Here is a 21,960-nt window from a genome sequence, read left to right on the forward strand (position 1 = left end):
ATAAGCTTGAAGGAATTTTTCTTATGGAACATGTCACAAGAAACACGATGGTGCTCTAATTCTTGAGGGAACTTAATTTTCAGTTTCCCCTCCTTTTTTGGGGCTTGGTTCCGGATGTTCCGTCTTCTCGGAAGAAGAAGATATATATTTTGCATTTTACTAAAAAGAACTAAGAGCAGTCCAATGTCGCTAAGATTGTGCAACTTTTTTTATCTTGCAAATATAAACTGATCATCTGATAAGTTTTATCTTTTCTCCCAATAAACTTTAAATTCAAAGACGAAATGGACGTATTTATGCTAAAAGGAACTATGTTACATGCAAACCCTATGCACATAGTTCCCTTTAGCATAAATACGTCCAAATGTGCCTTCGTAAATTTAATTCTCTACTTGCGAAGAATGTAAGTTGCACAATCCTGGCAACACTGGAATCCTCTTGGTTCCGTTTTGCAAAATGAAATCCATATTCAGCTCTTTCTCTTTGGTGCATCATTGTGGAACACGAGACCGTTAGGGTATCAAGTTCGTTTTGCATGCAGAAAATGTTTGAGGTCATGAATGATCGCCCGATTCTTTTATAATAATACAATAAATTGAGGGGTTTGGGGGGCAAGTAGTATAAATGCAGTTTCTGCTATTTCAAGAAATACATTTTTGAAGTTTTTCGGATCAACGATGCGGTTTGGCTCCTTACTTTTGAAATTGGTCTAAATCTTTCTTTATGGGGAAAGATTTCCCCATAAGCTCATGCTTCACACGCATAATCCAGAATGTATTCCTACTTTGAGTCAGGCATAGTTATAAGTCAAGTGCCCTGCCATTCACGCTTGAGTATAGCACATAAGACGAGGCAATGACATCAAGAGTGATGCATAATGATGACAGGTGACTGACAGTGACACAGGACTTTTTTCCAAACTGTAGACTGAAGATAGGTGAAGGACCGTGCAGAATCCCCAAACGATGTAATGACGATCGGATAAGTGCAAAGCACTTACCTAAGCGGTTACGAAATCTATACCGATCGAATCGTCGGCTGAAATCTTAAAAGAGGTCAATGTCCGATATTTAAGCCCCCGCTACTCGAGCATCCATCCTAAACTGCAGCGCCAGTGCGAAGAGACGGTCCGTTCCAGAGGTTGATGACCTTCCCTATTTCCTGGATGTTGAGTCTCTCTCGTCCTGATACAGAGCGCCCAATTTGAGCGTGGGGTTATTTACCTTAAAACAATACTTTATCGCTGATCAACACTTCAAAATCCATTAGAGCACTCGTGGAGAGATGCTGACGGAACTTTAAAGCCTGGCGTTTCATGTTTCGCGAGCACTGTTCGCCAAGGGTGCGGTAGTGCGTTGCACATTTCGACACTGCAGCTGCGACGAATCTGCGCTCAAGTTGATACATCTAAGTGAGAATCTCAGGTTATTTTCAATTGGCACAGGTACGTCTTATAAGTCTTTTCCGGGACAGCTTTTAAAAATGCAACCGTTTTGGAGCCACGGTGATAGGGGTTTTCAGTTTTTCTTAATCAAATTAGGCGATTTAATAAAGTTAAACATTTCAAATTTTTATAAAAATGGACCTCTCCGCACGGAGGCAAACCGCTCAGGCGGGTAAATTTTGACACGTTACGTAAAAAAAATGGAGCTTAAATTTTTAACAGGCAATATCATCTAGGGGTAATGTCTATACCCATGGCATGAGTCAAAGGATGCGCATGTCCATTGTTAAGTTTTCCAAAATTTCCCATTATTTTTCTTTTTTTTTAGAGGAAAGAGGAAACTTTTTAAAGTGCCTCCTTATATTATTTTTTTCTAGTACATTCGCATAAACTGAGAAAATCTACGAGAAATCGCATTTATTCTACCTTAATTTTAGCCTGTTGGTTAAATTTCTTTTTAAGAAAATAAAATAAGTGCGAAGATTTGCATCGCGTCAATCGAAAATGTGCATAATTTTTACTTTAAGCCACCAATATATCAATCTCGGTATTCTAGATTTGCGGTTTCCCTGTATTCCGTACTTCGGAGGAATAGTTTGCAAGTAGTTTACTTCGAAATGTTTGACTTAACTATTGACAAAACTACGGCCAGCAACTATTCGTGCCTCTAAGCCGTTCATATTGCCATCACGGTTATTGAAGGGGAACTCGACAGAATGAAATACCCAGTGAGGAGAGTAATTTTCTAACTTAGCGCTTTAACACAATTTGGTAAAACTTATAAAGAACGTGCAAATATATACCAGAAGTGTTATAGGTAAATTTGTTCACCAACCCATGATAGTCTTATTATACTCCGCTCTTTGTCAATAGTGAGGAGCAAGCCATTTATGTGGCAAAGAACCTAGTATATCCCGATTGTTTTTACTTGGGTACAAACAGAGTCAGAAAAATATGTTCGCAAATGTTTCTTCAAGCAAAAAAAAAAATGTTTTTCTCTAGAGGAAAGGCGAGTCTCAAAAATTTCGATATTGCCACCTGCTGTGGTGTCAGAGAACTTCGTAGGTCAGATAAGGGCATGCAAATTTTGTGGCAGACATATGTGAGATAAAATTATCGTCATTGGTAAAATCTAGGTTAGTACTCAAAGATATCTTTATGTGGAATTGCCAACAAATCTGCAGACTGCTGTAATTGACCGAATTCATTGCCGCGATGTCGCGTACGTCTATTTTCGAGGAATCTGACACATTCTCGAAAGAAATCGTCGACAGAGATTTTTTGAGACAACAAGAACGATTGCACGTTTTCCTTTGAAATTTTGTGTGGATTCTCCCTGACAAAAACGTCCTTATCTTCTCGAAAGAAAACGCTTACTAGTTCATAGATAAAGATTAAGTCGTTATGCAGGTCGTATGCCAGTGAATAAATTACTTGAAGAAATGAGACACATTCATTTCCTAAATATTCAATTACCAAAATTTTGATGCATTTAATTCTAGAGTTTCCTTCCTGGTGAAATTTTGAAACGGGTGTACCTGCAGTTGCCCAAAACGCAACCACGAATGCATGCAAAAGATAGCACTTACCGCTTTCTTGCCTAACACTAGCTTAACATGAAAATAAATAATATCATTCTTATATAATTGAAATAGAATTTGTCGACTCATAATTATCTAAACGATTTCTATGAGTCTTCCGGGCAATTGTTGGCAATTTTACGAAGAACGGAGACTTCTGTAAATAAAATTTTCTGCTCCGGAGCTGTTAAGCCAATTTTCTCAAAACTTTATTTTTGCATTTATGGCTCTCTTCACTATCAACGGCAGAAATGTTTCAAATAACGCACGAAAAAACTTAACTACATTTCAATGATACCAATTTTTCCCGCACAAACTCCTTTCTACACCGAGTGAATTTTGGAAACTTCTTCTTCCGAAAGTTCTACTGATTTTTCCTCTGACCTCATGCAAAAATCAGAAAATTTTTCAACAAAAAATGCGCCCGTATATTTTTGTAGAGAATCGAATCGATTATGTCAATTTTAAAACCTTGCAATGGCGTTACGTTCACTGGAAAAAAACACATCGGATTTAGAGTCCAGACTCTTAAAAACATCGACAAGAAAAAATACTCTTGATTCAATCAGATTTAAGCTTAATCAAGAACCAAGCCTCTTAATTTGAGCGGATTTCCTTTTGATTTAAGCTTAAATCTGCTTGAATCAAGAGTCCTTTTTCTTGTCAATGTTTTCAAGAGTCTGGACTCTAGATCCAATGTGTTTATTTCCCAGTGTTCCTTCGTTCGGGGAATGACGAATGACCCCATTTGACTTATTTTATTTTTTACTTTGCGCGTAATATATGAACGGCCTCTAGCTGTCCACCCATAGACACTGGGTCAGTGGACCCTTAGAATTCCGTCTATCCGAAGGACCAATCACCATCCGATTTTTCCGAGGGAAAAACTTTCATGCGCGGTGAGACCCGTTGCCTAGAGACCGGAAACAAACAGACACCGCGGGAAGATCGACGCGACGGTACGCCACCACCTGTTCTACTGCGCCAGAGGGCAACAACCCCTTGTTTGTCCTTGGCGTTACATTTGACCATTGAAGGGGGGCGTCAGACACTCCGTCCGCGTCAACCGAATGAACTTGCAGGGTCAGGGGTCACTGGGTCACTGCTACCTTGCTATTCATACATCAGAATTTGAGCACCCACTCAACTGTGCGCTTGACGCGACGTGTTAGGAGAGGTCAATCATCTTTTTCACACGTCCTATCATTTTTGAGAAAATGAGATGTTGTTTCAGTCTTTGCCGAGCCGTTGTGTCGTGTTTCGCCTCTCCGGAGACCCCCAACTTCTCTCTCGAAAAGCATAAGCGTAAAACACTCTATTTCTCGGTTTTTCATTTTTTGAGTGCTGACTCGACTTAGAGTGGGAGGGTCTATTCAAAAGATGTTCGTTATGCATTACGTGTAAAGCGAATGAGTACTTTCTTTATTGTCTTCTTGGTTGTTGACTGAGCTAAGGTACTTGCTGCTTCAAGAATTTGATCTTTCCATTTTTTCTTTAGAAAAAGTAAGTCGCACTAAAAAAACAACATGTGCTATATAGACATACTGTCCGTCCCGGGATCAGAAGATGGAAGTTCCGGATGCTGGAGCCGTAACTTCGATTGCTCCTGGTGCCACGCCCGGAACTCTCGGCCCCTGAGCCCGGAGCGCGAACGGAATGTCTATATAGCCCGCAAGCAAGGCTTCCACGGTCGGAGTTTCTTTTCAATGTCTTTTAGCGGCTCTGGTGCTTGCACTAGAGCTGCTATTCCGGACGGTCCCAGCTGGGGAGTATCAATGCAGCATGTTACATTGTAGAGACCGCGCGTTGGTTGATGGGAATCGGCGCCATTTTCGGCTATGGTCCTTGTCATGACTTTATTTTATTGCATACTGTTTTATTGTTAGTCAATGCTATGTTGTGTATTGTATTTTTGGAATCATGGTGATACAGTCAACAATTCAAAACTTGTTTGTGCTTTTATCTCGTGATGGAAAAAATGTACTTTACGTTCAAAATTTGAAAATTTGAATTTTAAAGTTTTCGCGGTTAAGGAAGCTTTAACCACTGGGTTGGAGCTTCCTAGTCATATTACTTGATATCAGCTGATAGCAAACAAAGGTTACCAGGGAAACCGTAAACGTCTAACAACTATCGTGGCCATTGGGGCGATTCGACAGTTTGAATCGTTTTCGTTGATTGAATCGACAGTTGTCGGATTGTACATCAATGACAAAATGTGTCTAGGCCCTCATTCTTGACTACAACTACTGCCCCCAGAGCCGCTCTCCGACGCCAATGCGTTGGAGCTTCCTGCTTGTTTACATTGTAGAGAGCACCTTAATGAATGCCTATTTCAAGTTAGAAAAAAGTCGTAAAATTTCAGGTTCAAAGGACACAATACCTCCATAAACTCCGCACCGAACGAATTTGGAAACCCTTTTTAAGTTTCCTACTACGTAAAACTGCCATCTTATTTTACGTGATTTGTAGACTAATTTGAGGATTGATACATGGCAACTATTACATGCATTTTTTTTATCTACGTTTCGCGTCTTGCACTGTTACCTTCTAATTCATATCATCATGAACAATTCCTAGTTTCAAGACATTTTCACTCAAACAACTATCACCATATTTTAATTCAGCCCCAAAAATGTTTGAGGGGAGTTGTGTTAAAACATGGATGGGTAATTGAACTCTCCTGTTTTCTCCTTGATGGATATACATGAAAATCGCCTTCAAGAGTCAGAATATGCAACCCTTTGACGGATAAGTTAAAATAGTTATCGCTCATGACTTAGGAAACATAAATCTATTCTCTCCTATCATGACTGTTCGTTTATTCCCTACGCGGTCTATGGAAGATTAGGAATTTTTTTACAAAGATAAATACTTATCATTCGGAAGTATGTACATTTGCAAATTCCATACTGCCTGACGAGTAACTTCAGTTTGGTTTTAAATTTTTAGACATTTTGTTCCTGAAATGTTTACGGAGCACTCCTCTAAGCAGCAGCACCAATAAATCAATTTAACTGTAGATTTTCGCATATTTTTACATTAAACCCTCAAAGACAGAGTACAAAATCGTTTCGTAGGAAGCATAGAAGTTTTCAGCTCAGGTAACTGAAATTTTCGTTAAGCATACTGGATTACAGTGGCTCATTTTTCTTTTTTCTTTTTCTTTTTTTTACCGAAGGTTTTGATGGTCCGCATCAGAGACCTTGGTCGTCTGAATTGAAGTTTATTTTGTTTGATTTGCCTCAGTGATGCGTATGATCTGAAGCTTAGTCCGTATACTCAGGGTATTTTTCTCACTATGTGCACTGAAAAAAAAATCTCGGTGTATTTACTAGGAAAAGGGTATAAAATTACCAAGGGTTCTATTTGATCCCAGTTTTTTGGGGTAAAATTACCATTTATAGAATTGGTAATTTTACCGAGATTTCTCGGTAAAATTATTGAACTTTCTCGGTAATTTTACCCAAAAAAACTGGGATCAAATAGTACCTTGGTAAAAATGCCAATATTTTTATCGACTATGGTAGAATTACCGAGATAAAATGGCAAATTTACCGGGAATTGATTACCAATAAAATTGGTATTCTCACCTGTAAAAAACAGTAAAAATGCCGGTTTTTAGGTAAGCTTAGTCTGTCTTGGTAAAATTACCGATAATTGGTAAAAAAAGTGAGATGGTAAAGGTACCAACGGACCTTGGTAAAAACGCCGAGAATTTTTTTTCAGTGTGTGAAACTTTGATCTTAATCACGTAATGGTCACTCGATTTTGTTTCAGGATCGCGTCGGTGCCCATCGGACAAAAGATCCGTCATTGTTTGCCGTAAAATATTCAAAAATCCGATTTTTAAATTGAGATCGAACAATGGGACGTGTCCTGTACCATTTGCTTTCTTGCGTCCTCGGGTCGTTCAGGACGGAGGACACGAGTCCGTCATCATCTTTGTCTCCGTTAGACTGGTGGCAGAATACCTTAATTTATCAGGTGTACCCCAGATCCTTCAAGGACTCAGACGGAGATGGCATCGGTGATCTTAATGGTAACTTTAAATTCTTTTAAATTATCCCTCGTAAAAGTGAGTCAGCCTGCCCTGGTAAAAATTGGCGATAAGAGCTGCGTTTCAAAATACCTTAGGAATTCTTATAGCCGGCTAAAGGAGGCTACAGAAAATCATATAGCTGGCTGTAGAATGCGGAGAAAATCATACGGCCGGGCTATACGAAGTGATAAAAAATTATGCAGCCGGGCCATAGTTCCTATCGCCGGGCTTTACACTTTATCGCCTGGCTGTTGCTTTTTCGCCATCGATTATAAAAGGCTATATGAAATTGTGTAGAAATTTGTGTGCTTTGGAAATCATTAAGTTTGATACGGAACCACCTTAATATTTACAAAACACACATTACATTTTCCTGTAATACATATTTTTGTTTATCAATTAAAATGAGAATAATCCATACAGGATGTGCAAACATTTCAAAATCATGAGTTGAATAACGCTGACTCCGCCTGATTAAATATTAGAGCCTAACACAACGTGGAGTGGCGACGCACTGACGCCTACAAACCTAACAGGGATACTTCACGCGTTGCGCAACGCGTGAAGTATCCCTGTTAGGTTTGTAGGCGCCCGCGCCAATGCGCGTTTCGCGCTGGCTGCCCACCTGCCCGCGCCGCAGCGTGCCACGGCGCTTGAAGCAACTATTTCACACCAGAGGTATTGCACAGCATCATACGAAACTGAAGGCGCTCTAATATATCAGTAATGACAGGCATCCATCAAAAGTACGGAGCTTTCCTCGCAAAATAAATCAAGATACTACGGCCCAAAAAGAGAGCAGTATTCGAAAAACTCACTAAGTCCTAGCATCCGTAATTAGTAACGTTTAGCATGCTCTTTATCGCCTGGCTGTTGCTTAATCGCCATCGGCTATAAACGGCTATAAGAAATTAAGTAGCCGGCTATAGAAGCTATTGGAAATCTTACAGCCGGCTGTAGGTCTATGGTATTTTAGAACACAGATTCTACTGCCAATTTTTACCAGGGTGATGTCAGGCTACTTCATAAACTACCCTGAGTCTGATGACTGATTCAGGCTGACATTAGCCTGAATCGTCTAACTCAGGGTAGTTTATGAAACGTAGCCTGACGTCAGGCTGATTCACTTTTACTAGGGTAGCTTTTAAAGTTCATCGTTGGCCAAAGTTTAAAACCAAATATCTCTGTTGCGGTGGTTCAAAGTTTCCGCTCCTATTTTATTTTTACGAGGGGTAAAAGCCAACTTTATAGCTTGAAACTTTTACAGAGTATTCTGCTGACCCGGAAGAAAAATCAAGGAATTTTTCAAGAAATTACGATGACTAGTTTTCCAAAGAAAACATAAAGTACGATAATAAGTCTGCAACGTCGCAAGCGAAAATGCGATGGGCTTGGAGGACAAGGTGTTGAAGTGCAGTTTTTGAGAAAATTAAGGTACCTATATTAACCAGTTCAAGTAAACTAGTCTCAATGCATATTCTGTGAAAAATTCGCTCCTAAATTCAAATTTTTAAGCATCAAAAAGTCAGTTTGAACTTTCTTCCTACCATAAGGATCCATGTAATTTCGAGATTTCAAAGACGTTTTTCTCGAAATAGCAAAAACTGCACTTATGCGCCTTGTCTTCCAAGTCCCCCATACGTGGTTTCGAACTTTGACCATCGAAATCGCAATTTTCCACTCCAAGATTACTTACCCTCTTCACAATAGGGTTATCATTTCGACTTCCTACACTGAAAAAATAAGTTAGGTTGCAGAGACTAAACGTGGCTCATATTAACAAGTAAGTATTAGGTTCAAGTAATTGAAATTAGCGGGCATCGGAACCCAAAATCGGTAAGCTGAACCAAAGTTTGCTCTATTTGACAGAAAACAAACTATAGCAAAACGAGATGAATTATTATCATTGGTCAAACTAAAATGTTATCTATCTTGGTTCACAACTTTGGAGAACTCTTGTTATCCCTCATTATTTCATTTGTAAAACTATAATTAAATGATTCCTTAAATGGTACCGCATGTTTTCATAAATTTTTTACGAATATTCTTTGAAAATTTCAAAGAATACCTAAAGATGGTTTGTTTATCTTTTTTATTATTTTCCTTAAGGCGAAGGTTCCAATACTTCTGCTTTTTATTTTCATGTCATCCTGCTCAATAAAATGTGGAGTTAAAATATGTTCTTTTTCAGGTATTACTGAAAAACTCGATTACATTCAAGATTTGGGAGTAGACACAGTTTGGATTCAGCCTTTTTTCAAGTCACCGATGGATGATATGGGTTACGATGTCCAGGATTTCAAAGCGGTAGATCCGTTATTTGGAACGATGGAAGACTTTAAAAGATTACTGAAAGGGATTAAAGAGAGAGGTAAGAAACTATGGCACTGGGCAAAAAATTTTAATAATCGTGGGCTCATAAAGAGGGCAGAAACAATTCACGCTTTATTTGAGATAGATGAACTTTAATGTTCAAAAACAGCACTGTAGCTCTGCTGGTTTTACAATAAATATATCATACTCTGTAATATGAAATCATAAGAATAATGCATTTACGACCACCTGAAGCGCGAAGCGCCTCTTGAGATTTAGACCGCAAAGCGGCCAGGGGGCGTGATACAGCCCCCAAGTTAAAAATAAAATTCAACAGACAGCAGCAAAGAATAAATCATAATATGGAATAAAAAGACAGCTAGATGGTCACTATTTTATGGATTTATTTTTTTCTTCTCTATAAAATCTTATTAAATAGGTGTGTATCATGTACTTGGCCGAGAGGATTGAGAAATAGAGATCTCGAGGTTGAAAAGGACGAGATTCAACGATTATTATTTTTTACTGTGTTTACTTATTATAAAAGCTGGACATTATTTACAGTTATCCAAAAGGTAGAGAAAATTCACGAAAAAGAGGAAAATACGTGCAAATCTGACATGGATCTATTAATCGTCCTCACTGACAGTTAAATCAAGAACATTTTTTGGCTCTTTACTTTCTCAAATTGAACTAATTTTTTTTACTAAACTCTGACACACTCTTGCTTTGTATCATAAAAACACCTTGCGTGTTTTTCGTGGTTATCCTGAAGTGACCTGCGGTATGGAAAAAGTGAGAAAGGGATGCAAATAAATTCGTAAATTTTCCATTCGCGAACGCGAATACTTCGCAATTGCGGAATTTAGACTCCGTATTCGCGGTTAGATTGCAATATCAAATGAAGTACTCTTTATCTTATTCAAACCGATAAAGAGATCAATCGATCCGCGAAAAATCAACAACAATCACGTTCTGATCACACGGACATCAGAATTCATGGTTTCAAGAGCACTCGACTCGGCTCTGATTGGCTGCCACGAAGAAACTATCCGAACTCCATTTTGAGGGCCAATCTCACTGCCGAACTTCATTACTTTTTTATCGTGAGAGCTCATTTTGGTATGCTTGCGCACCAATTGGGACGGCTGTACGGAAAAAAAGAGAAAAAACTCGACGCTAGGCTCCACCCTCTGGTCTGTTGACCACTCCCATCAATGAGTGTTCTATGTTTGATTAATACCGAAATGAGTTTCAAAATTAAAATCACTTGCGCAAATACCCAAGCAATATTACCACTACACAATGGCGGATGTGAAGACTGCCTTATCGAAACACATTCAGAGTTAAAATGTTCTTCGCATCGTGATTATTTTTGAGAAATAATATCTTTTTGAAATGATTTCGAGATCATCCATTATGCAGGCAAAATATTACATATTTGTGTTAACAAAACAGTTTTTGAGCGTGTTTCCAAAAGGAAATTGTTTACATCGCATAGTTACATATGGGCAACTCGAATACTCATCAGCGTAATTTCCTACACGCGTATAAGCCAATATGCAGCCCAAGCAAGATATTTTTACTGCGCCAACTAGCTTACTGCTTGGCAAGTAGATAGGTATCTCATGGGGAAATTGAATTTCCTAAAGTTTGGTCTGTCGAGCTTTGAGCTCTTTTTTTAAGTCATTTTATTTTGTTTTCAAATTTTTTGTTGTTTAATGGTCTATTTATTGTTTTTTTTTTAAAAATTATTATTATTCTTATCGCCCAGTGAACTTACTGAACAGGTCTTTTAAATCACAAAAAGTTCTTCTCATTTTGGAAAGGTGGCGCAACTTCAACATTTACATGGAACTAATGTATGCTCATACGAGGAGTAATTTTAAATTCGCTTTGACGCAATGATTTTTCTGTAAAAGTCTTAGTTTAGCAGACTTGTCTTTACAAGACTGCTGAATTCAGACATCCTAATGACCTCTAACACCTCTATGAACAGAATTGAATCTCGCCTTCCACTTGCTGGGGGGAGTTTTTAAGGATTGGACCGGGGTGGCTATATACCACCTTGAACAGAAACGTGATGCAATAGATACCCACTCAGTGTTGATTTTTCTCTGTAAGTTAAATTGACAACCTAGGTTACTTCATTTACTCGCCTCAAAGTTAATGTTCAATACTTCCTACGATTTGAAAGGAAGACCAGGTGAAATTTAATTATTAGGTTCCGTTGATTTGACGGGAAGATCATTTTAATTTTTCTTTTTATAACATTTTTTTCTTGTTCCCTCAGGAATGAAAGTTATATTGGACTTTGTGGTAAATCACACAAGCGATCAATGCGAGTGGTTCCAACTTTCCGAGCAGGGGGTTGAACCTTACAAGGATTATTATGTTTGGAGGGACGCGAAGAAGTTCAACGACACCCATAAAACCTACCCAAATAATTGGGTAAGTTCACGACGGATTTTTTTAAAAAAATTTCAGGAGGGCCAGAGTTACGGCCTAGGTTCGGTCAACAGTAAATCGACATTCTAAATTAATTAAGACATTAGCATATTTAATTATTTGAGGCATGGCCGGATTTACCTTACTTGCCGCCCATGGGCCGCCTGTATTTTGCCGCCCTCTTCTCATTCATTTTGAAACATCAATAAAAACCATCAAGTGAACGTGCCGGAGGGAGAAGGGTGCATAAGACGCGTTCACTCGTGTTGGACACATTTTTTGCGTAAGCCCTGTCAACACTACTAGCAAAAGTTCACGGAACTTCGCGCGAAAGTTCAGTTCCGTAAACCTATCTCTGTGGGGACAAGGTCTTTCATTTGTAAGAAATGAACTAAAAAATTAAGAAAGAACAAACATAAATGTGGTTTAATAATTTTAACTTCCGCCGCCGTGCCGCGCTGACCACACTGTGTTTGGCGCAATGCGTGAAGTATTCATGTAGTCTTGTAGGCACTGTGCGTTTCACGCCGCGCCGACCGCTGTTGACCGTACTGTGTTTGACGCAATGCGTGAAGTATTCATGCAGTCTCGTAGGCGCTAATATGTGTTACATGCCGACCGCCGCGTCGAGGGCTTCTCCTTTTCATCTCAAGTCCTCGTCATCATTTCTCTTTGCGCCGCGCCGCTCCAGGCCAAATTACGTGTTTGGTTTCTCTCTTAACTCAACTAATTAAACGTGCGCAGTCTTCTGTATCACCGAAATACGACAAAATTAGAAATTAATGAACTCTCAGGAAATGAGAGATTTTGTCACCTTTTCTTGTTTGTAATTTTTTTCTGAATCCGATTTTTTTGTACCTGCATTTAAAAAAATTGCAAAATTTGCCGCCCCCTAATTTTGCCGCCATGGGCCGCGGCCCATGCGGACCACCCCCTTAATCCGGCCCTGATTTGAGGGTCGTTTTATTTTACGCAAGTTTTGCGATAGCCTTTAGACTGGATGAGCACTAAGGCCTGTGATAAGTACTCTGCCATGCTGAGGAAGAACGCCGTATGAACACTCGAGGGTTGTCAAATTTCTTCCAGTAAAATGTTTATTTTTGAGGATAGTTTCGAATATGCTTTTCCTTGAAATTTTCAGGAACTTTATGTGAAATTGCGAACAATATTATCTGAAAAATTGGAAGAAATATATTTATAAGTTTACCAGGAAATTCGTGTTTTATCAATCGAAATTTGGCAGCGCCTAAAGGTTCATACGGCGTTTTTTCTTAGCATGGCAGTACTAACATTAAATTATTATCACCCAAATTTCAAACAGGTAGCATAGTGAACACTGAGCAAATTGAAATTTTCTAAAATCAGCGAAGAACTTATGCACACTAAGTTACAGCAGCGCACAAATGACGTGAATTGGCCTCTTTCTTAAATCAGTCAACTCAAAATCTCAACGTAACTTTCGACTTTTTCTTTTCCATTTCAGTCAAGCATGTTTCACGGCACAGCCTGGCAATGGAGTGAAATGAGGAAGCAGTATTATTTGCATCAGTTTTCTGTCCAGCAACCGGACTTGAACTACCGCAATCCGAGAGTGGTTAAGGAAATGGAAGTACGTTGAGGTATCAGTGGTTTTGTCTTTTCATTGACTTTCAGTGGCGTCATTTCATCAAAATCTGAGGGGGAGGAAATTTTCAAATGCCGACTTCAAGATACACGGTTGCGGACCTCAGCCGTCGATTTAGAATTTTTGGGTACTTTCTTATCGAAAGCTGCAAAATTAACCCTTTTAAACTGTGGTATTTTTGTCTCATTCCTACATAAATCTTGAGGCACGAATATTCCTACAAAATCTAAAAAAATTACATTAATTTTTTCCATTTCAGAATGTCATGAGATTTTGGCTGGACATGGGTGTGGATGGTTTTAGATTGGATGCACCGAAGCACATGTTCGAATCGGAGCACTTTCTTGACGAGCCGGACATCAAAGGAACATTCGGTTGGCCGGCTCGAATCTACACGACGCGTCTGCCTGAGACCTTCGCGCAGATTAGAGCTTGGAGAGCCCTCCTTGACGAGTACACTGCAAAAGATGGACAGGCTAGGTAAAAGTTCCATTGTCATCTGCAGCTTAGTTTTACCTCCGAAAATGCAAAAAAATGATGAAATCGTGTAAAAAAAATAATTAAATAACTATTCCGGTCAAGTCTAGAGTCCCTTTATAATGAGAGTTAAGAGATGTGGAATTCACTTGTGATCGGTTCCCAGTTAAGTCTACATGGTGTCACAAACAGTCGCAAAGTTTACATTTTCAATGACCGCAAAGATTATAAACTTAAATTGATGGAGGGACAAGGAGTAGCTAATGGAATGCATGGAATGAGAGAGAGAACGGAATAAAAAGTTCAGAAATGAGTTAGTCAAGGATTATGAAGAGCGTCACAAACTTCTTGATCTCTCTGACCGTTACAGTGACATAAGGGCCCGATATATGTGTAATTTATCCTAAAGTACCTGAAAATTAATTTCAAGGCAAAATATTCGACTTTCTCGTGAAAAATGAATATATTATCAGCGAATTTTGTCAACGTTTGGATAGTCATGAGACTTTTTTTCTATTGCGGTAGCATTTAAAAGGCGCGTTGCTGACAGCGCGAGTGTGCTGAGCGCAAGGAATTCAAAGCGCCTTCAATTTTCCTGCATGCAACACTGACACACCCTGAGTACGAATAGTTGTATTCAGGCGCTGTGTCACAAAAGGCTGGTAATTTGTAGTCTACAGAGCCCTCAAGAGTACAAAAATGTTAGTGAGCATCAAGTAACGTTACATGAGCGCGCTTTTAAAGATTTCGATGATTATTACATATTCTCTGACTACGAATTGGACGTAACGATACTCGTCAATTTTTCCCTCTTTTGTTTCATAATAATTAATTAGAGGCACCTAGGCGTCATCCTTGCGGTTGGGGTTTCAGCTCCGGAGGGTGTGGATCTCGTGGATCGATCGATGAGGAGTGATCGGACAAATCATTAAAAAACCGGTGTCGATTCGATCGATTCATGTCGATCGAAAAACAAGAAGGTGAATCTTTCGACGTGAATCAATCGACACCGATTCGATCGACAAAATCCGATCGATTCACGGGCTTTGTCGAGCGATTTCACGAGTTTGTCGATCGATTCACGGGTTTGTCGATCGATTCACGGGTTCGTCGATCGATTTGTGGTTTTTCGATCGATTCACGGGTTTGTCGAGCGATTCGCGGGTTTGTTAATCGATTCACGGATTTGTCGATCGATTCACGGGTTCGTCGATCGATTCACGTTTTCAGTTTTTAATCCTTTAATGTCGAATGAATCGGTGTCGAATGATTCACGTCGATCGATCCACGTTCTTGTTTTTCGACCGATTCATGTCGATCGAATCGACACCGGGTTTTCAATAATTTTTCGATCGATTCACGTTTTCATTTTTCGATCGATTCATGGCAATCGAGTCCTCCTTATGTCCAACATCTCGACAAACCGCAATCCCATAAAAACACACCCATTAAAATTAGCAATTATACAATTCAAGAATTTCAACTTTAAATTAAAACTCTGATTAAATAATGCGTGATTTTTTCCTGCAGGATTTTATGTACAGAAGATTATGAGGTGCCGACCATGCTCAAAGATTACCTCGGCGATGCAGCCCATCCAGGCGCCCAGATTCCGTTCTACTTCCTTCTTGTCTTCTCAGACAGGAAAACCAATGCTACTAAGCTGAACCAAATCATCCAGGACTTAGTAACAGTCTTCCCACGAAGCGCTTGGAACTGGGTGGTGAGTATTTTATAGCTCAGCACCAAAAGTTTAACAATTTTGTAAGAATAAGAAACTTAAGTCAACTAAAAAGATCAAATGTGGGGCTGGGAGGCAAGGCGCAGAAGTGCAGTTTTTGAAAAAATTAAGATATTTATGATTTTAAGTAAAACTTGTCTTGATGCATGCTCTGTGAAACATTCGCCCCCCTCCCCCAAATTCCAATTCTTAAGCATCAAAAAGTCAGTTCAAACTTTCTCGCCGCTATATGGATCTTCGTAATTTCGAAACTTTAAACACGTATTTCTCGAAATAGCAGAATCTGCACTTATGCGCCTCGTCCTCTAAGCCCCTCAAGTGCCATCGGTAAGAAAGAATTAGACATTGGTCTAAACGCCACTTCCACGGCTGATATTTAAAGTTAGTGATGAAAATTTTGGATTTGGTTCCTCAACGTTCATCCCTAGGGGCTGATTGTTAAAATTGGTAGACAAAGCGATAGACAAAGAAGACAACAGGGATACAGAGATCCTATTGGTGGAAGCGGGTGGTTGCAATGGCCAAAGGAGGTAGGTAATAGACTATAATTAACGACAACCTACGGGAGACCCGATAGTTAGTCCATACTTTTCTCCCTCAGTTTATAGGAGCGACCGATTTCAACCAATAGGATCGCTCAATACTCCCTGTGTCTTCTTTGTCTGTCACTTTGTTTACCAATTTAAACGATCAGCGAATTAGATCGAGGCAAGAATCTATCGCCTTTATTTGTAAAAGTATCCGACGAATTCGGGACAATTAATGGCTCAATTTTGGGAATACTGGTGTTTGTGATTCTCCTCCCGAAAGAACACGACAATTCGACATGCACTCATTTCGGTTTACTTTTCAATATTTTTCGTGACTATGGACTGTCGTATATGAGATTGGATATGAATTTTCAGACGGACAACCACGATAATTGGCGAGTATCCTCGCGGTTTTCGAGGGAGGCCGTTGACGCGTTCAACATGCTGAACCTGCTGCTCCCTGGGTCGGCGAGCGTGTACCAAGGCAGCGAGTTGGCCATGCACGACATCCCCGTGCGACCGGATCAACGGCAGGACCCCCTCAACGGAGGCCCCGGTCGGGCCGACAGTCGGGACGCGCACAGGGCGCCCATGCCCTGGGACTCGTCTAGAAATGCGGGTTGGTATTCGCCCTAAGGACCGAATTCACAGTAGCTTTTCAGTTATACCTGTAGATGGTAGCCAAAAAAGGAACCGACGATTTTCATGTCAAAAAAGCGCCTTGCCGCACCATAGGTGGATTTTTGGATGGGGGGAAGGAGGGTGGAGGGGATTAGGGGAAGGGGGGAGGGGGAGGGGGGAGGGGAGAGGGGCTTTCCAAGAGACAAAGATAGACCCTCCGTTCTGCCATGCTAAGGAAAAACGCCATATGAACATTCGAGAGTTGCCAAAGTTCCCTTGATAAAATATATGTTTTGGACAACGTTCATTCATATTTTTCCTTGAAATTTTCAGATATTTTAGATTGAATCGTCTGAAAAATTTGGAAAATAATTTTCGCAATTTTCACAGTGAATTCGGTTTTTATTGGAAGAAATTAGGCTTGAAGGCTCATACGACGTTCTTCCTTAGTGATGCAGGTTGGTATTCGTCCTGCGGAGTGAGGACCGGATTCGTTTCTTAGTTATACTGCCGTGCTGAGGAAGAACGCCGTATGAACATTCGAGAGTTGCCAAAGTTTCCTTGATAAAACATGTATTTGTGACAACATTCATGCATATTTTTCCTTGAAATTTTCCGATATTTTAGATTAAATTGCGTGCAAAATTGCCTGAAAAGTTTGGAAAATAATTTTCGAAATTTTCCTTGCCAATTCGGTTTTTATCGGAGGAAATTAGGCAACGCCTGAAGGCTCATACGGCGTTCCTCCTTAGCACGGCAGGATCTGCAGGTGATAACGAAAGAAACGAAACCGAGGATTTTCACGTTGTAAAAGCGCCTTGCCACCATAAGTGGATTTTCGAATGGGGAAGAGGGAGGATGGGGGGAGGGGGAGGGGCTCCCAAAAGACAAATAAAGACCCTCCTACATTGGCCTCTTGGTGACAGATGGAAACTTTTATTTTCGGGGATTCAACACTTCCTCGTGGACGATTACAATAGAGGAGCAACAGTTTGAGTACAATTTGCAATTTGAAACTACAATTTTTGACTCATCTATAAAAACATTTATGTGCATAGAGAAAGTAAAGGAACAATACATTGTTTCTAAACTGCGCCAAATATTGTAATTCCTAATTGCAAAATGCAGTCCACTCCAGACTTACAAACTAAATCCTGATTGAAGTTCAGAAGTCTCCCGCCTTCTTAATATTTTCACCGAAATAGAGTACTATGTAAATGGGAAAATTTTAAACATAAACAAAGAAACATTAAGTTCTTAAGCTCGGACTGCTATTGTTCTAAGTCCTATTCCAGATCTCAATATCATCCCTTACTGAAAAATTGCCCAATTGAAGGCATTAAAATCGGCTAAGATTTTTTTTTTTACTTATTTATTTATTCTTACAGGTTTCTCGAAAGCTCGAAAGCCGTGGCTCCCTGTCCACCCAAGTTATTGGACATCGAACGTAGAAATCCAGGAAAATGACCCCGATAGCCATCTCAACACCTTCAAAAGAATCGTCGCTCTTAGAAAAACGCCGGTCGTCAGACTCGGCGATCTGAAAACCTACACCCCAAAGGATTGGGTTTTTATGTTCACAAGGTAAACATTAAACAAATTGGATGATAATTTACGGACTCAATGTCGAAATGTATGTGAAAAATTGAGGCAAAATATGCCTCAAGGTAGGAACTTAACCCTTAGATGTCCAAGTCAATAAAATTTGACCCGAGCCTTCCTAAAAACACGTGGCCTGCGGGTTGTTCAGGGTCGGTAAATACGAACCTTAGATTTAGCTGTACAAATAAATCGTAAAAAAAGAATCAGAGCTCAAATCGAAAAGAAGAAAGAATCGAGTGTCAACACAGTCGAAGATAGGAGAGACGTAATTGGTCCTCATTCCTCCCGAATCTGAGCGACACTTCTTTGGCAGCATCGAGCGGAGTTTTCCAAGCTCGCGCCGCGAGCCATGGCGCCTTCAATTTTGCAGATGCAACACGGGCATCCATCAAGCACGCATAGTTGTATCTCTGCGCCGTCATCGACGCAAGTTCTCTCTCGAGCTCTATTCCATGTGCTGTTTTTTTTTTTTCGACCAAATGATGCAAAGTTAAAATTTCCAAGGTGTGTGTGGCAATGTGGCAGGTAGCTGGTAGCTGTCACATTTTTCCTCCAGCTTTTTCGCTTGACTACGTCACATGTAACGACGTTGGCAGTAAAACAAGTATCTCAGTTTGCGATATTTAATGGAGACTGATTAATTTATTAATTAATTAATCAATTTTTTAATTAATTATTTATTGGAATTTTCACTGATATTTTTTTCACGAGCAGAATATTTTGTGGAATTTTTTAAACGTGGTTTGTATGCGTTTTATTCGCTTTTCTTTTTTAAATATGACCACACTGGGGACTTTAAAAAACGAAAATACAAGTAATAACTAGGGTGCCCACGAGGAAAGTTTTATAAATGCCTCAACATTTTTTTTTTTTTTTTTTTTTTTTTAAATTTATTTTTTTCAATAATGTATGAATTGGAAAAATTCACTCAGTAGGCTCATTATGACTCATATACTTTTCAGGTCCCTTAAGGATGAAACAATCGTTGTGCTGCTGAACATCGGCTCTGAGACAGAAGATGTCTGTGTGAAAGACGTCGCTCCAAAACTGCCCGATGAAATGTTTGTTCGCGTGAAAAGTATTGGTTCCCTGTACGACGTGGGGTAAGAGTTTTTGTTTGGTCAACTCATTTTAAGAAAACCCGCGAAAAAATAGCCAGTGATTGTGCAGGGGAAATTTTTCACCTCGTAGGAGCAGTAAAGGCTAAAATTTCCCAAAATTTTGATGACTGATAATGGGACGCAGCTCAAGTTTCTTTTTACTGTATTGCACGTAAATTTAGTTTTGGGTGTTTGGCGGTTTTAGAAACCAGTTCTGCCGGTTCCTCGTGAAAAAATTAATGCCGCCTCGGCAAAAGTAATTTTGTTTTAAAAAAATATCTTTTCCGTGATCTATGTGTTACACTCATACAAACTTTACTTGCATAGAGCTCAAGTGAATACTTGAAAAATACTTTAAAAAAATAAAATTGGAATAATACTTGGAAAATACTTTATGATCTAGAGGCGTAAAATCCCACCATTATTTAAAAAATTACTTACTTAAGGATGTTTTCAGAGCATTTTTTTTTTAAAAAATGGATAAATAAATAAATAAATAAATAAATAAATAAATGAAGGAGAATAAGACAGTTACCTGAACTACTTGGTCACCATTGAATCAAAAACCAAAAAGAGTCGTCGATTTGATTTTTTGGAGCCCAAAGTTTTATCATTTTAAGTGGTCCCGCCAAATCAGTAAGAACTAAACACTTTTGAGAGGCTAAAAACGCTTTTATTGCCCAATGATAAAAGTGTCAATTTTTTATTTCCTGTGTGACCCGCTAAACGTGATCTCCGAATGTAACGTCATTTAATCATTCCCGCATTCTCATTTTAACCGCTTAGTATTACTTGAAAATAGTGAAATGGTCCAAAATAATTAGGAATCGTAAAAATACATAACATAATACATATCAATAGCACAATATCAGGAATCTTATGGTATCAATCAAATGCATTGAATGTGCAGTGCACTGTAATCTCTTAGGGAAGCGACAATACCAGACCAAATCAGCCCATGCAAGTTTGAACGTGGCGGAAGCCATACAAGCGCACGGAAAAGAACTGGCCTAGGCGCTGGTTGAGTGCCAGAAATTCAGAGCGCCTTCAATTTTTCTGGATGCAACGCAGGCATCCGTTGAGTACGAATAGGTGTATCAAGGCGCTATAACCAACTTCGCGCATTTTATCGTTAGTTTAGTTCAATCTATTGCCACTTTTGATCAATAAATCCATTTTTTTTGCCTCATAAATCGCAATGATTTTAATTTATCCGTCGGTGTTTTTGTTCCAGGAAAAAACTGAGGCTTGGACCAGGCTCTCATGGCTCAAAGTGCATCGAAATGCGGCCACAATCAGGATTAGTTCTTAGCACAAGTCATGGAGCTGCTATTTCTTTTTCGCTCTTTATGCTACTTCTTACGATAGTTTCAACAATGATATCCTGAGTTTACTGCAAAATGACATTTCACACAATGTCATTATCATGAAATCTACCGTATTGGGTCAGGATAGAATTGTCTTACTGTATCAATACTCACACTTGGACTACATTTTGCAATAGGGGACTGCTATTTCTAACTCACTATAGAAACAACGTATGCACCATTAGTTTTCCTATGGAGGTGCGTGTTTGTACGGATGAGCCAGAAATTGTAGCTTTTAATCGCAAAATGTAGTCTAACTAGTTCCCAGGTTTATTTGAAACTTCCTTGATTTAGAAATCTGCAAATCAGAATTTTCAATCTTTATATAATTTTTATTGTGCTTTTATTTTTCTTTCCATTTTAAAAGAGACTTTAACGACTGGAAATATTGTAAATATGTATGGTTGATTACCTTCATCTTTGACTGTGTTATTATCCTTCACTAACCAATCAAAATTTATTTTAGAAAAAAACTCATGAGGCTTTCATGCAGATTTTGTATAGTTTCCTATTTTATTTTTCGAATTTTTATCTGTTGATATTTTTCTCTCGAGTATGTTCCTAATTTTGTTGAAGTTTGTTTTAAAGTTTTTCCTCGTGATTTGACTTGTTTCAATTATCGATACAATTTAATGATTAAAATTTTACTATTTTCGTTCAATCTCCTCGTTTAATTTCAGTCCAGTTTAAACAGAGTGTACCTAAAAATACTTTTTCACAGGAATAATGAAATAAAATGTTTATGTTTTGTTTCTCTTCCTCTCTCATTTATTTACGTAGAGGATAATTTTGTTTTAAAACTTTGTTTGAGATTGGATAAGTATCGAAAATAATTTCAGGATACTAGAGACAGAAAATACATACACTCAATTTCTAAGGAGTTCGTATCCACTAAAGTTGTCTTCATTTTTATCCATCGATAGGACCTGCGGTATACCACTAGTGCTGATCAAAAATGTATCGGATGAATTGTTATTTTACGAAATGAAAATGGTTGGAGCCAGGAAGGCTACATTGTATTGGAACGTTGGCGAAATTTTTTTTGAAAATTTATAAAACCTACTCGAGGAC

The 21,960-nt window shown here is 39.0% G+C and overlaps 1 protein-coding gene across 2 annotated transcripts; it reads left to right on the forward strand.

The window, feature by feature from the left end:
- The first annotated feature begins 1,192 nt into the window (after nucleotides 1–1,192).
- Nucleotides 1,193–21,550, forward strand: LOC109044628 (maltase 2). 2 transcript variants are annotated; one of them, XM_019062453.2, is made up of 11 exons: nucleotides 1,193–1,444; nucleotides 6,805–7,066; nucleotides 9,258–9,437; nucleotides 11,673–11,830; nucleotides 13,311–13,436; nucleotides 13,711–13,931; nucleotides 15,459–15,651; nucleotides 16,575–16,818; nucleotides 18,209–18,404; nucleotides 19,385–19,525; nucleotides 20,757–21,550. In XM_019062453.2, the coding sequence occupies exons 2-11, from the start codon at nucleotides 6,892–6,894 to the stop codon at nucleotides 20,908–20,910; spliced, it is 1,788 nt and encodes a 595-aa protein (XP_018917998.2). In that variant the 5' UTR covers nucleotides 1,193–1,444; nucleotides 6,805–6,891; the 3' UTR covers nucleotides 20,911–21,550. The 2 variants fall into 2 exon arrangements, with proteins under 2 accessions (XP_018917998.2, XP_072159358.1); XM_072303257.1 differs by lacking the exon at nucleotides 1,193–1,444 and adding an exon at nucleotides 4,291–4,422.
- The last annotated feature ends 410 nt before the right edge of the window (nucleotides 21,551–21,960 follow it).

Source organism: Bemisia tabaci, chromosome 8 (genome assembly GCF_918797505.1).
Source record: "Bemisia tabaci chromosome 8, PGI_BMITA_v3".
NCBI lineage: Eukaryota > Metazoa > Arthropoda > Insecta > Hemiptera > Aleyrodidae > Bemisia > Bemisia tabaci.

Coding starts and splice junctions, on each gene's coding strand:
- LOC109044628 (XM_019062453.2), top strand. CDS start 6,892: ATGGGACGTGTCCTGTACCATTTGCTTTCTTGCGTCCTCGGGTCGTTC. Junction 15,652..16,574: donor GAAGCGCTTGGAACTGGGTG/GTGAGTATTTTA, acceptor ATGAATTTTCAG/ACGGACAACCACGATAATTG. Junction 18,405..19,384: donor TGGGTTTTTATGTTCACAAG/GTAAACATTAAA, acceptor TATACTTTTCAG/GTCCCTTAAGGATGAAACAA.